The sequence below is a fragment of the Tribolium madens genome, unplaced genomic scaffold (assembly GCF_015345945.1).
Source record: "Tribolium madens isolate multiple individuals breed KSU strain unplaced genomic scaffold, Tmad_KSU_1.1 Scaffold_2;HRSCAF=44;Tcas5.2_LGX, whole genome shotgun sequence".
NCBI lineage: Eukaryota > Metazoa > Arthropoda > Insecta > Coleoptera > Tenebrionidae > Tribolium > Tribolium madens.
The window spans coordinates 6,241,766-6,255,061 of NW_025400995.1; the positions used below are offsets into that span (position 1 = coordinate 6,241,766).

At 32.2% G+C, this 13,296-nt stretch overlaps 2 protein-coding genes across 7 annotated transcripts in view; one reads left to right on the forward strand and one right to left on the reverse strand.

Annotated features, from left to right (window-relative positions):
- The first annotated feature begins 793 nt into the window (after positions 1 to 793).
- On the forward strand, positions 794 to 3,559 carry LOC123006357 (spermatogenesis-defective protein 39 homolog). Of its 2 annotated transcripts, none has more exons than XM_044400783.1 (10): positions 794 to 910; positions 968 to 1,080; positions 1,135 to 1,234; positions 1,286 to 1,458; positions 1,510 to 1,646; positions 1,702 to 1,726; positions 2,454 to 2,598; positions 2,646 to 2,860; positions 2,917 to 3,201; positions 3,254 to 3,559. In XM_044400783.1, exons 2-10 carry the CDS (start codon positions 1,009 to 1,011, stop codon positions 3,272 to 3,274), a joined length of 1,173 nt encoding a protein of 390 aa, XP_044256718.1. In that variant the 5' UTR covers positions 794 to 910; positions 968 to 1,008; the 3' UTR covers positions 3,275 to 3,559. The 2 variants fall into 2 exon arrangements, with proteins under 2 accessions (XP_044256718.1, XP_044256719.1); XM_044400784.1 differs by having other exon boundaries at positions 850 to 874.
- LOC123006356 (neuronal PAS domain-containing protein 4) overlaps positions 3,314 to 13,296 on the reverse strand; it is a 35,768-nt gene continuing 25,785 nt past the window's right edge. For all 5 annotated transcript variants that reach the window (XM_044400780.1, XM_044400779.1, XM_044400778.1 and 2 more), the window contains exons 5-8: positions 12,823 to 13,017; positions 9,075 to 9,259; positions 8,255 to 8,361; positions 3,314 to 8,200 (exon numbers count right to left, since the gene is read on the reverse strand). In XM_044400780.1, coding sequence (XP_044256715.1) covers positions 7,266 to 8,200; positions 8,255 to 8,361; positions 9,075 to 9,259; positions 12,823 to 13,017 — 1,422 coding nt within the window. In that variant the 3' untranslated portion in view covers positions 3,314 to 7,265. The remainder of the gene's footprint in view (positions 8,201 to 8,254; positions 8,362 to 9,074; positions 9,260 to 12,822; positions 13,018 to 13,296) is intronic.

The following is a 13,296-nucleotide window of genomic DNA, read 5'->3' on the forward strand; positions in this document are numbered from 1 at the left end:
AGTACATTACCTAATAAGAAATGAACTTTTTTCTGTCTGGTACCCACTGAAGTTTAGCTTAAAACAGTTTGTACCAAGTTCAGAACCATGTTCAGCAACCTCGAGAGAGTCATGAACTCGGTGAAGACGTGTATTCTGAACAATGTCTGAACATGAGTTCGGAACAAAGTTCGGAACCTTCGCGGACTCTTCGTAGCAATAAGATCAAAGAAACGGTGTTCGGTGATTGGGTGTGGACGCGCATAAAAGTTTGCGAGTAGCATAAACACGTATTTTATTCATGAGTTTTGTGAATGCAGATTTTCTATGCAAATCTTCTAATAGATTTATTAGGCCATATTCTTTTCTACGGACTTATTTGCCACCACCTCCTTTTCTTTCTTTTTAGTTGTAGCAACAATACAAACAAATGCAACAACACTAGCAAGTAAAAAAAGTTTGTCCTCTTCTTTGGACATCTTAATAAAGCTCACTAATTTACTAATTCGAAATTACTACTGCATATAGGTAGCGAACTTTATAAAAATGTTTCGAACTTGTTGCATACATGGTGTTGTGTACGAACTAAAACTTTAGAACCAGTTTCAATCATGTTTGGAACAAGTTCAAAACATGATTTTGGTGGGTACTCGGCATTAGAAAGTTAAAACTTTTTGCAGCCTCAAAAATTAAAGTTTTCTCACATTATGCGGTGTATAGTGTGTTGCAGAGCTAAACTCTTTTTAGCCTTTACTGTTAATTTTTTTTAAATACTACAGATGGTAGCACTTTAATTTTGAAGTTTTATGACAGGTTCCTACCTGTCCTATTACAAAAGTAAATAAATAAATAGAATAACCTAACCTGAAAATTTGAAGCTAGCGACTATTTAGTGGTGAGCAGTTTTTGTAATTTTATCAAAATTAGAATGGTTAGAACTACTATTTAAGGTTGTGATTAATTAATTCAGTTGTTTATTGGTTTTTAGTGAAAAGTAGTTGTTAGGACATTATTTTTCTTCAAGTCACGATGTCTTCCAATGAAGATGATTTCTGGAATGCAAGTTCTTCAAGTCAACAAAATTTTTTTGATGGCGATGATGTATGATTGAAATAACTATGTTACAAAATTAAATAAAACATCTACCTTTTTCAGGAAATTACACCTTGTGAAGCTGATGTTTTTAGTGGCGTTTCACAAGAAAAAGTTATATTACCAATTCATTCAATTATTTCCAATGAGTGCCTAAAAATAGGTACGCTTTTATTTTATTTGAAAACGTGATTTTTATTTAACTTTTTTTTAGTTTTAGACGATACTAATTTTGTAGTGGATCAAGTAGTGCCTCCACCAGAACAAACAATGAAGAGGAAGTTTTGTGGAGAAAACATTATACTTACCGCATACAAGACATTAGAAGATAAATTACTATTGTTAGATGCAGCACTTGATATTGCTGATGGAGATATTATTCTTACAGTATGAGATTATTGCAGTTTTTGATTCTATATGTTTTTTATCGGTATTTAGGTAATACTTTTTCTAAAGAAATCTCTTAGTAGTAATCTATTTTTCACTCAACTGGCGAAACGAAACGCTGCAGTTAAACATTATGCCAATTATCTCGTGGAAATAAATGATTTACAACAACTTGCTGACTTGTATATGTGAGTTGCAAGTTGTTTATTTAACAGTATGAGTTGTTTTTGCTTTTGTTTATAGGGCAACTAGAAATATTCCATATTTGGTAAGTATTGTGAACAGTAATTACGTCGCTTTCTGAGTCATCACAATGATACATGTTACTATCAATAAAATATACAGGGTGTGTCAGAACTCGCGCCCCAGAGAAAAATTTCAAGTAAGATAAGATACCAGGAACATGGAAAAAATGTTCAAAAATTTTTTGGACATTTGACATTTTTTATGTCTATTTAATGATACTGATCATCATGTATATGTTTTTTATAATTATTTAGTAAAGCTACAAAAATTTTGCCAATAAAAGCCACAAATAACATTAAACAGTGTTAGAATTTAGGATACAGCTTCCTTGTTTCCTCTTCAAATAGCCTGTAGCAAAAAAACTTGAAAAAATATTTTTCCAACAGAAATAAATAAGAGTCAAAGTGGAAAATTTAAACTCTCATAACTTCGAAATTTTTATAGATAGAATTTTTCAAACATTTTTTTCATGTTTCTGATATATGGCATTTATCTCTGGGGAGCGAGTTTTGGCGCAGCCTGTATATGGTACTAAAATTCAATACTAAAAATTGTAGAAGATATGTCACAGCATGTATCCCCCAAAGTTTTGTCAAGAATTGGTGTGATGCCGTTGTAACGAATTTTATTTAACTAGAGTGGGGAACAGAATTATAGGCTTTATCTACTTTGTAAAAAAAGATTATTAAAAATATTCATAATGTTGCATTTACTGGCGATTTTGTTTTCATTTTCACGTCATGTTCTAGAAACACATCTACTGTTTATTGGCCAAAGATGATTCCAATCAAAATAGCTTGCTGAAAAAACTACAACAATTTAACATCCAACATGCACATAATTTCTATTCTCCTGAAGACAAATCGGAAATCCAGGAAAATATGTCATTTTTAGGTGGTTTTTCATTTTCTTGTGTAAATGTCATCTGAAGAAATTTTCAGAGTTTCAGATTAAACACAATTTAAATAGTAAATCCTTGATTGGAGAATTAACGAATTTATATATGACAAAATGGGAAAAAGATGGGAGTGGACTTATTGATGATTTTCAGAAACAATTTAAAATGGATAGTTTTCAATGCGATTGGGTGATAATGAGTGTTTGTTGTAAGATGAAGAACTGGGATAAATTATTGACTATATTTATTAATAAAAGCGTAGGTGTTGTAACTTCTACAAAAATCATAATCCTTTATTGTGTATTACTTTGCAGCTGTGGGTTATTAAAAAACGTGTCCTTAGGTCCGGAATAAGACCAGATTTATTTGTCCTTGCAATTAGTCGTCATAAACCACCAGAAAATATAATCGAACAATTTTTGGGGTGTGTAGGGGATGCTTCCAAAAGACTAACCCTAGCAGAAAAACTAGATGTACACACATATGTGATTAATTATTATGTTGAACAAAAGGACAAGATTTCACTTTTGAAATATATGGAAAGGGTTGAGCCTGAAAGTCAAGCAATGTATTTGCTTAGAAGTAGCCTCAATAACCCAGTAGGATAAGTCAATTATTTATGAAATTTGCGTATTAATTATCTTCTTTTAGGATATTAAATGGAAGAACTGATGTAACATAGAACAAGTTGTGTTTATTTTATTGTAAAATTTTATTTACATAAATAAACGAATTTGTTGCTGCGTTTGAAATAGGAAGAAATAATACTGATACATTAACATGTTTTGTATATATTCTTAATACAAAGTCTTACTTAATTGTTACATAATAAATTAACACTTCTCGTGTAATGCCTCAAGACATTTTTACAATACTGATAAGGCAGAACCTATAAAGTTTATTTCACTATGTAATGACTAAATCTTTTGTAAGAAAAAATATATAAATTGTTCACAAGTTCTCTTAATTTCCCTTTTTGGACAAAATTTAGCCACTACACGTGATACAATAATATCGACTATAAATCCTGTTTCAAACCTATATAGCAAAATCGCAGATAAATTTTTTTTATGAAATAAATCACAAAGATACTTTAATAACAAATTTCAAGTAAATTCTTTATTAAAAAAAGAGGCAAATGTTAAAAGCGGTAGTTTATATTATAGGTTTAACACGGGATATACTTCTTTAACATTAACTTACACATACGTTTCAGGAACTTACATCACCGTTTAGTTTATGCCTAAGTTTGGGTTTCCTTCACTTTAGACATAAACTTAACCAATAAATATTTTTGTGATCAATCACAACTATTTCAGTGGAAATTATGGTCGATTTAGTTTCATTTACTTCGTATTTACGAATCGTATAAATTAAACTAAATAATATATACAAAATTGTCTAGCTTATAGAATAAAAGATAAAATATAATACTCTTATTTGTTCAGATTTAAATCATTTATATTTTATTTTATCACATCACTTGATTATACTTTGGATTCAATCATATAAATATTAACTACAAAACGTAAATGTAATTTTCAGTATGTCCTTGCAGTGTTTACTTTGTTTCAGCACTTAGCACAATTTAGTTAAGTATATTTAATTTTTTGAAATTTGTACTCGCATTTAACAGTTAAATATTTGCTCCAAATTTAGCACTGGGCCATTCGCCCTTTGCTACCAACCCTAAAATTTGTAATTATAGCGGTAAGTATAAGGAATATAATTTTATAATATTTGGATTTTACGGATACATTAAAAAATCGGCAATACCGCTAACAACGAAGTAGCAGACTTTCAACAGGAGTCTTCAGTTCCACGCGTGACAGCCATGAGACCATAAATAATGGTGTTCTCTTGTTCTGAAAATTTCAAGTAAAAAGTTTTTCAGGTTTGCAAGTACCTATTTTTTGTTACTACGGACAAACACGATGCCTAAACAGTTATACTTTTACTTTGGAATTATATTAATTATATTGGAATTATATATCATTCAATGCTTTTGAACAAGAAATAGTGGCATTATGTATGAGATTCTATTTAATTTCCTGCGATAACTGTCACCCAGCTAATAGCTGATGAATCAGCCTTTTACTTCACACTTTACAAAAGTTTACTTTCAATAGTTTGTAACATCAAAAAATTAACAGTATAAGTATTATAAGAGCTTTAACATCGGCCAAAGTTTATTTATCATTTCCTTTTATTGATATTAATCACTATTATGACTTATTTTTTGTGTCCCTGAAAAAAATCTTCTAAATGAAAAAAGAAAGATATTTGATAAAAAGTTGCTTTTTAATTATTTTTTCATTTTAAAAATCTACTGTACAGAGCATATGTCAAGGCAGGCAAACTAAAGTGAAATAAAAAAATTGCTTCGATTAAAAATGATGAAAAGTATGCTGTTGAATGCTCATATTTTTTAAAATTTCGTTAAATTTTTTGCAGTTTCTTAAACTATAACCGCCACGATCATAGTAATTAATAACAAATGTTTCCAGTCGATATGCGAGTTAATGTAGCTTCAATAACTGATTTTTCATTCCTTATGGAAGAAAGATTGTGGGCTACCTATAGCACTATTATTATTTTTAATTGTAGTAGAACAAGAGAACTCATTATTAGTCATTTTTATTAGTTAGCGAAAATATTTTTACTGCGTTAAGAGAAAAGTGAAGACTAGCTTGTTTCTATGTGAGTATGGTATCAATACGTATTTATTTTGAAATTTTTACTGGGTTTAAATTAAAATTAAAATTTATTAAGATTTGCTTCTTAATGATTTTGATAGTCTTCTTAGTGTTAAACGTTTCAATTTGTTTTTGTGTATGCAGTGAACCGTAGTATAGCTTCGCATTTCTGTAAATGTTTTTGAATTAAAAAAAAAACGAATTGCTTTGTCGTACTCTCTACTTGACTTGACTTGAGAAATACAATTTTCAAATTTTTTTTTTATTTACCAAACTACTTTATTTTTTAAATATGATTCTGCAAATCATATGTATTTTATCGAATAAAATTGTGTGCTGAAGTACCTACTGGCTTTACTATAAGTCAGTTGTAGCCCCTATAAAAATTTTACGATCCCTAATTTTCGAAGTAAATGTGTCCGTTTTTTATTGTATTGTAATTTTATAGTAGGTACTATCTGTTTCCTTTTTGCGATTTCTCATTGGACTCTATTTAGTGGGGATTCTAGTTCATTTATTGGATTTTACAATACAATTTACACTTAGGGGTAAATCGCACAGGAAATTGATGTAAAAAATTGAGGATTCAGAAGAAATCAAGCGAAGTTGCTGAAAAATGCGCATACGCCAGTAAGTTTTTTATTCATTTGTTGACAAATTAGGGGAAATATTGAATAAATCAGAGGATGTTATGAGGAAGTCAGAGAAGATCAGAGAAAATCTTGAGGAAATCAAAGGAATCAGGGTACATCAAAGCAAAAAAGGAAATCTGGTGTACAAAATTGGGAAAACTAAAAGAAATTATGAGGAAATCAGGGGAAATCATTGAAAAATGCACATACGCAGGTAGATTTTTTGTTCATTTGTTGTTAAATTAGGAGAAATTATGGGAAAATCAGAAGAATTCTTGGGGAAATCATGTCAAAATCAAAGAAATAAGAGGAAATCAAAGCAAAAAAGGAAATCTGGTGTACAAAATTTGGGTTGCGGTTCTCCCCGAGGAGTAATCCATAGAGGAAATTGGTGTACAAAATTAGGAAAACTAAAAGAATTTAAAATTAAAAATTTTAGTTAAAATCGGGGGAAATTATTAATCATACGCAAGTACATTTTTTTGTTCATTTGTTGGAAAATCAGGAAAAATCTTGAGAAAATTAGGAGAAATTATGAGCAAACCAGAGGGAAATATGGGGTAATCATGACAAAATCAAAGAAATAAGAGGAAATCAAAGCAAAAAAAAGGAATCTGTTATACAAAATTTGGGTTGAGGTTCACCTTTCGATTTATACCTACCAAAACTTTCATTTTTAATAATTTATTTTATCATAAAATAAATTCAGAGTCAAATTAACATGATTTTGAAATCAAACAAGCCCTAGAAAAAAATAAAATTGTGCAAAACTTTGCTTTTTCATTTTCATGCGACTATTCCAAATATTTTTTGTCATTATCCTACACCATACAGAGGCACGGTGTAGCACTGAAACGACGCGCCGCTTTTCAGAACTTTGAAAATTGGGGATTGTTATAATTTTTCATTTGTAGAATGACACTACCGTGTGTCCCATGGGAGAAATATTAAATTTGCTTAAACTATTTGCAATGGCCATTTTGGATGAACACGTCATAGGAATCATTGGTAAAAAGTTGTTGTTGTCACGGTTTTGACAGTATTTGATTGTTCTAATGTTTGCTTTATTAAATTTGTTGTAAAATGTATAAATTGAGACGTTCTACGAGTAAATACTTATTTTGTAAAGTGACTAGCGACTAAACTTGTATTACTTTCAACAGCAATGAAAAAGTTAATAACGCCAGTAACTTTGGTTGTATACTTACTAAGGTTTCCGCTGGAATATTTGTGGAATAGGAACAATAACAATATAGTGCGTTACCATTTCTAAAGAATAAAAATAAATAAGCTAAATTCGGTAGTATTGCACTGGGCCTATATCGTTCGCTAATACTAAGGAGTATCACGGTCAGCTGATTCAGAACGCCGTGAAGGGGGGTGATTCCTTTTTGGAGGAGGCTGTAAAGGGAATAATCTGTGTTCAGAAGGCCAATATATTTGTCTTTCGGCATCGTCTGTAGAAGGCACAGTTGTTATGGATGGAACATATTGTTCCGGCATCCAATCAAACGAAAAAGCACTGCCAGTCTGGGTACTGGGAGTTGCTGTTGGAGTTGGCGGTGCACTTCCCACGTATGGACTTAACTCTTGATGACATAAATCAGGAACTTTTTGTAAGGTGTCAGACCATGGCGGACTTGGATTCCACTGATCCATGAGTTCACTTGGATCTACTTTAAGAAGAGTTCTCGGCCGTTCCGTTATATGAGAAATTATAAGGAGTCCCGTACTGCCACCTTCAACATCAGAAGATTCCGCGTCTCTGGTTAATTCGAGATTTTGAAGTTCTTTGGGTTTTCTCTTACTATATGAATAATCTACTGGTTCGGAATCTACACGTCGATGTTGGTGGTGGTGTTGACTATGATGAGGGTGTGTGTGAGTTGAGCGGTGCGTGAGGTGTGTTTGTATCGATGCTGGCATTGCAGTTAAATTGGGATATCCTCCGGCCTCGTGACTGCTGGAGAATTCTTGTCCTGGTGGATTCTCTGGATAGTACAGGAGTCTTGATGGAGGTCCAATGTCGTAGGCAAGCCCATACTGTAGTTTATTTTGTACTGAATAATAATGATACAGCCAGTTGTTAGTTCGCATAACAGCCGCTTCAGCCTCACTGAGTACTTGGTTGGTGCAAACGATGACAGGCTGTTGACTGCTTTCGGAGCTTTCTTTGACTTGTAGGACGCAATGCATCCAGATCCAATCGCCAGAGCGACGCTGAAACTGCGCCAGCAGAATACACGAACGCTCCTGTTCCGATTGGGTGACTGGAAAATATTCAAAAGGTCAGCTGAGAGTTATTTTTGTTGATAGTGACTTACTCAGCCGGTGTTTTGTCTGGGCCTCACGCGTGCATTCCCAATGCAGCAGCCGGTACCAGGACACCCCCTGCAGATCGGCGCGCGGAAAACCCAAGTAGAATTCGCCGCTGCAACACAAGTGTAACATTCGTCGTGATTTATGGTATTCGATGTCACCGGCTCTCCCGCGACCCGATGACCTGGACGGCCCCGGCATCACGAGCAACCGTTGATTTATCGCACGAGTGAACAAAGCCCCTAAAGAAATCTCATAAATGCCACGGGCACGAATATTAAATGTGGACCTTAATCAATGCCAAATTTTTGATTTTAGCTAGTTTTCAAAAAAAACTCAAATACAACTTTCAGTAAACAAAAAACTGGAAAAAATACTAAGCGAGCAGCGAGCCCTCAGTGCGGCGTCGAAGGATTCTACCACAAAAACGTGACCGATAATAAAAAATTACTTTTTTCGAAAGCAACTAAGCATCCTTGCTTTCTTTGAATCAAAGTGTTGGCACATAAATAAAAAAATCTAACGGTACAGAACAAAACGAAATTTTGAAAAATCTTTTATTAAAACGGATTCAGTTCCTAATCACAAGCTGTTTTTTTTTTTAATAATAATATCAGAAACTTATGGTTCAATGTTTTCTCCGCACCCGATATGATGAGTTTACTACCAACATTCTAGCAGTCAACCGTTCAGAAGTTTTCTTAGTAGAGTTCACATTTCTTTCGGACCCTTTACTGGAAACTGGCAGCTAGAAATTTCTGTGTACGACTATTCCTTTAGTAGGTATACCTTTTGGAAACCTTTTTTTGTTTTGCTGATACTTACTTGTTATCTATATGGATGAATCGCATATCCATCGAGTGTACTGAAGTGAAGACGTTGGTGGCGCCCTGCACGACACACTCTCTAGTTTCTGGCATTGCCACTGGCGTACAGGTGGCCAGGAAGACTGGTTCGTTTCGACTGCATAATGGCAAAAACGACAAGTATCGACCCTGCACCAGCACTACCTGCGACAATATGTATAAGTAGTGGCGCTTTATGCTTTTGCATGCTGATTAGGTTCATTTCCATTCTAACTCGTTACACAAGAACATGCAATGTTCCGGGAGCTCCTTCTAGATGAGTAGGCGTCGCAATACAACATACAGACAGCAGTGCACTTTCTTACTCACTTGTTTACGCCTATTTTGACCTTGGTCTAGGTGATATAAAATGTTGCATATTTGTTTAAATGCCATTTAAAGAAGTTTACTTATAGTACTTTATTTAATCAAAAAAAAAAAAGTAAAAACTAAGTACGTTTTATTTAACTTCAACATACAATTTTTGAATTTTAGAAGTCGCACGTTTTTAATAGATGAAATTACATTATTTTTTATTGAAACAGTTAAGCGAATAAAAAGCTCTGGCTTTGTTATTTTCTCGTCAGGAAAATGTAACACAATAATCGTAACTGCATTAATGCTTTTGAGAATGTGTATACAGGGTGAGCCATTTAGTGCGGCATCGGAGGAAACTGCCTATCATTAAAACTACAAATATACCGTAAGTCCCTGGATTGGGTTTCCGAGAGGAAAATTTTTTTTATCTTTGATTTTACGCCAAAACTGCAAAGGAAAACATTTTTTACTTCACCTTAAACGAGCAAATCTACTTAAAACTTCATTATTCTGATTCAGTGAAAATAAGAGTTAATTTTTCTCTTGATTTTCGACTTAGAATAATTTTTCTCTGATTTTAAGTCCTATCACATTGGCGGTTTTATGTATTTGACAATTATATGTCACTATCAACTATAAGTCCAAAATCAAGAGAAAAAGGAACTTTTCTTTCTACAAAGTTAAAATAATGATGTTTAAATTATAGATTTGCTCGTTTCAGGTAAAGCAAAAAATGTTTTTCCTTTGCAATTTTGGTATAAAATCAAAGATAATTTTTTTTTCCTCTTGTAAACTCAATCCTACTGTACTTATATACTTTTTTTCTTTATTATATAGTTGTCAAATTTTCACTGACTAAAATTATTTAGAAATAGATGTTTCATAATTCATTATTCCAAATTAGCAGAAAGGCAGTTTTGCTATTTATAAAATGCCGTTTAATATTCGGTTTAATATTGTACTATTTCTATTTAGATAATATAATATAAGATAGATAGCAACTATTATAAATAAATAGCTGTTGGAATAAATAAATTAGAACATACCTATGTATGTATTATTATACATAGGTATGTTCTAATTTATAGGTAGAACTAGGTTAGTTAAAAGTTGAAAATATTTATCGAGATCATGTCTTCTTTTTATTCCACTTCGACTCCATTCTACTTTAACAAAATATTTAGATGTAGAAAAAACATTCATATCATACTCTTCATCTTCGTCGTCAACTAAACTTCTTTCTGCTTATCTGCTTTACATTAAAACACCTATGTTTTACCAACCAACCGACTTTATCTTTGACAATTTTTGCTTTATAATTAATTAAATGATGACAAATGATTTTTACCAATTACCATCATATATTTTTTTTAATTTTATTCTTATCATTTCTACGCATTTATGTATTATCCTTATTTTTGGTATATTAATTTTGTTACCGATTACAATGGATTTTGATATTTTTTTGTTATTGATTCTGGGATACAGTTCAGTAGTTAGTCTTCGGTTAGACTTCTCTCAGCAGAGACCATAAAAGACGTATGTAGTAGGTATTATTAGTCTACTTTTTCTTCTTTATTCTTTTAACATATTAATTTAATAAAAAAGTAAACTTTGGTACATTAGTAAAGAAGGCTTTGTTCGTTGTTTGTTCGTTCGTTGGATCTATATTTTATTAATCTTTTCTAATTAACTTTGTGTTTTTTAAATGTACCTACCTAACACCTTATTTTTTATTCTGTCGTATTTATTATATTTTTTAAAATTATTTTAATCGATACAAATTCCGTAAATAATTATTGCCCTAAATAATAAAGCAAAACTACTAGTCTGCGTTATGTTTAACAGGTTAATAATAAAGTAAATAAGTAAGTAAAAAAGTAGTAACAAATAAAAGAAAAGGTGGGTTGTAAAGCATTCTTTATATGTATTGTAGAGTTTTATTGCCATTTTAAAGCGTCTAAAAGCATTTTATGGAGCCTTAAAACCGCTTGTAAAGTGCCACGTGCCAACTCTGCATTATAAATTTTAAAGCTATTGTTTCTTTAATTTCTTCTAAAGCGAAATACACTTTTATAATAAATACATAACTGAAACTGTTTTTACAGTGAATGAAAAATAAACTTTCTCAGGAAATTTAGACCATCGGTTTGTAGATTCTTTTTGCTAAAGTAAATTACATTAACTCTAATTTAATGAAGAAAAATATATGTTCCCGCATCACCCTTTGTAGCGTCATTTGTTGACCAATTTATGTATTATAGAAAATTTATTATTATTAGGATTTTTGTTTGAAAAGGTTGTACGGCTACTCGATATTTCTATAAGAGCTACGGCATAAGAGCTATGGCATAAGTTTTTTTTTATTCCCATTTCGTAAAACGTTGCCACCTGTCCCTTTATTCCTTTCTTGTTATTTTTCATTTTGTTGTTTGTTTGAAACCACTTTCCACATTCCTACATTTTAGCGAATCTAATAAAAATTATAAGTACTCTGGATGTTCAACAACGTGTCCTATTTTAAAATTTATAGAAGAGGATTAAATGTGGCGTTTTTGAATTTCAGCAAAAAAATCCTGTGCTTTAAATCTCCAATCAAAACTGATACAAATGCTGTTTAAATTTGTATTTACCTGAACCGCTTATATTTGACCGATTCCTTTGGTATCTAAGGCAGCTAGCTAGGTATTCTACTCGTAGGTGTGGGTGGAATCGCTGTTGCTGCTAGAGGTCGGGAAGGGGGAGTCGACCTGGTTGAGGTTACTGCATAGTGAAAGGCAGATCCGGCATTTGGTACATTTAGCAATGCAAACAATTTCCATCTTTTTTATATAATTTTCCCACTTGAAAGCGATCAAAGCCAAATTTATGTTTACAATGAATTTGTCAATACATAAATAGATTATATCTTGACTAGATTGTCATACATTCATAGTGATGCGACAAATATTAATAAAGCATTTTATCATCGCTCACAGCTCGTCATCAAAGTTGTTCCCGTCAACAACTTACGGCGGATTCTGCCATAGCAGCGAGTTTCTGCTTTTTAATAAAATTATTTTGAAAACTAAATACAGGGGTGTTAAAGTGTTGATCAACTTTTTTTTAATTTTTCCAATGAAAATAAAAAAAAACAACAAACAAACAAACGCGGGCTAACAGATAAAAAACTTACCAATCAGAAATATGTAGTCTTTTAGAATGTGAACTTAGTTAGCGATCAGCCAACCACAACAGTCGAGTTTATTTGTGTAAGCAAGCGCGTAATAGTATTCTCGTTTATAGTTGCAAAAATACGTCTTTTATGAAGCAAGGGCGTAATCGAAAAGGGCATGTTTAATGCCCGAGCTTGGCATTAAATGCAAGTATCGTAACTTTTTATAAACATATGCTTTTAATTAAAAAACTACCTTTTGGTCCCCGAACCTCATTTGTCTTCTTGCATTTCTAGAAACATTCATTCTACATAAAAATAAACGAATTTCTTCACTAGTGTTAGTATTTGATCCTGAATTTACTGGCCGTCCCAATTCACATTGGATTGCTTGGTGATCTTGCTTATCTATAATATCGTATACACTATCTCCATGGATTAGGAGGTCCTCCTAAAACAAAGATAGTATTTTTGTTAATTAGTCACAGAAAAAGTACTTGACGTTTTGAGTTGATACAAATATTTATATGTTTTTCGCTTCATCATTACATTAGTGTAACGTTAATGTTACACATAAAAGCAATGGCCGTCTACGGAGTGGCTAACATAATTATTAATAAGTCTTAAAAATTGCTGCGTCACTGACGTTAGTTAGTCATTCGACTTGCTTTACTTAACTCCTAAATCCTGAACAAGCGTCAAAGCTTCTTTAGTTTTCTGCAGTGGGCAT

What these genes read in the sequence shown, in the direction of transcription:
- LOC123006357 (XM_044400783.1), top strand. Translation starts at nt 1,009, where the DNA reads ATGTCTTCCAATGAAGATGATTTCTGGAATGCAAGTTCTTCAAGTCAA. An exon ending in ATTTTTTTGATGGCGATGAT is followed by an intron (nt 1,081 to 1,134) that starts GTATGATTGAAA and finishes TACCTTTTTCAG; the next exon opens with GAAATTACACCTTGTGAAGC. An exon ending in CAACTTGCTGACTTGTATAT is followed by an intron (nt 1,647 to 1,701) that starts GTGAGTTGCAAG and finishes TTTTGTTTATAG; the next exon opens with GGCAACTAGAAATATTCCAT.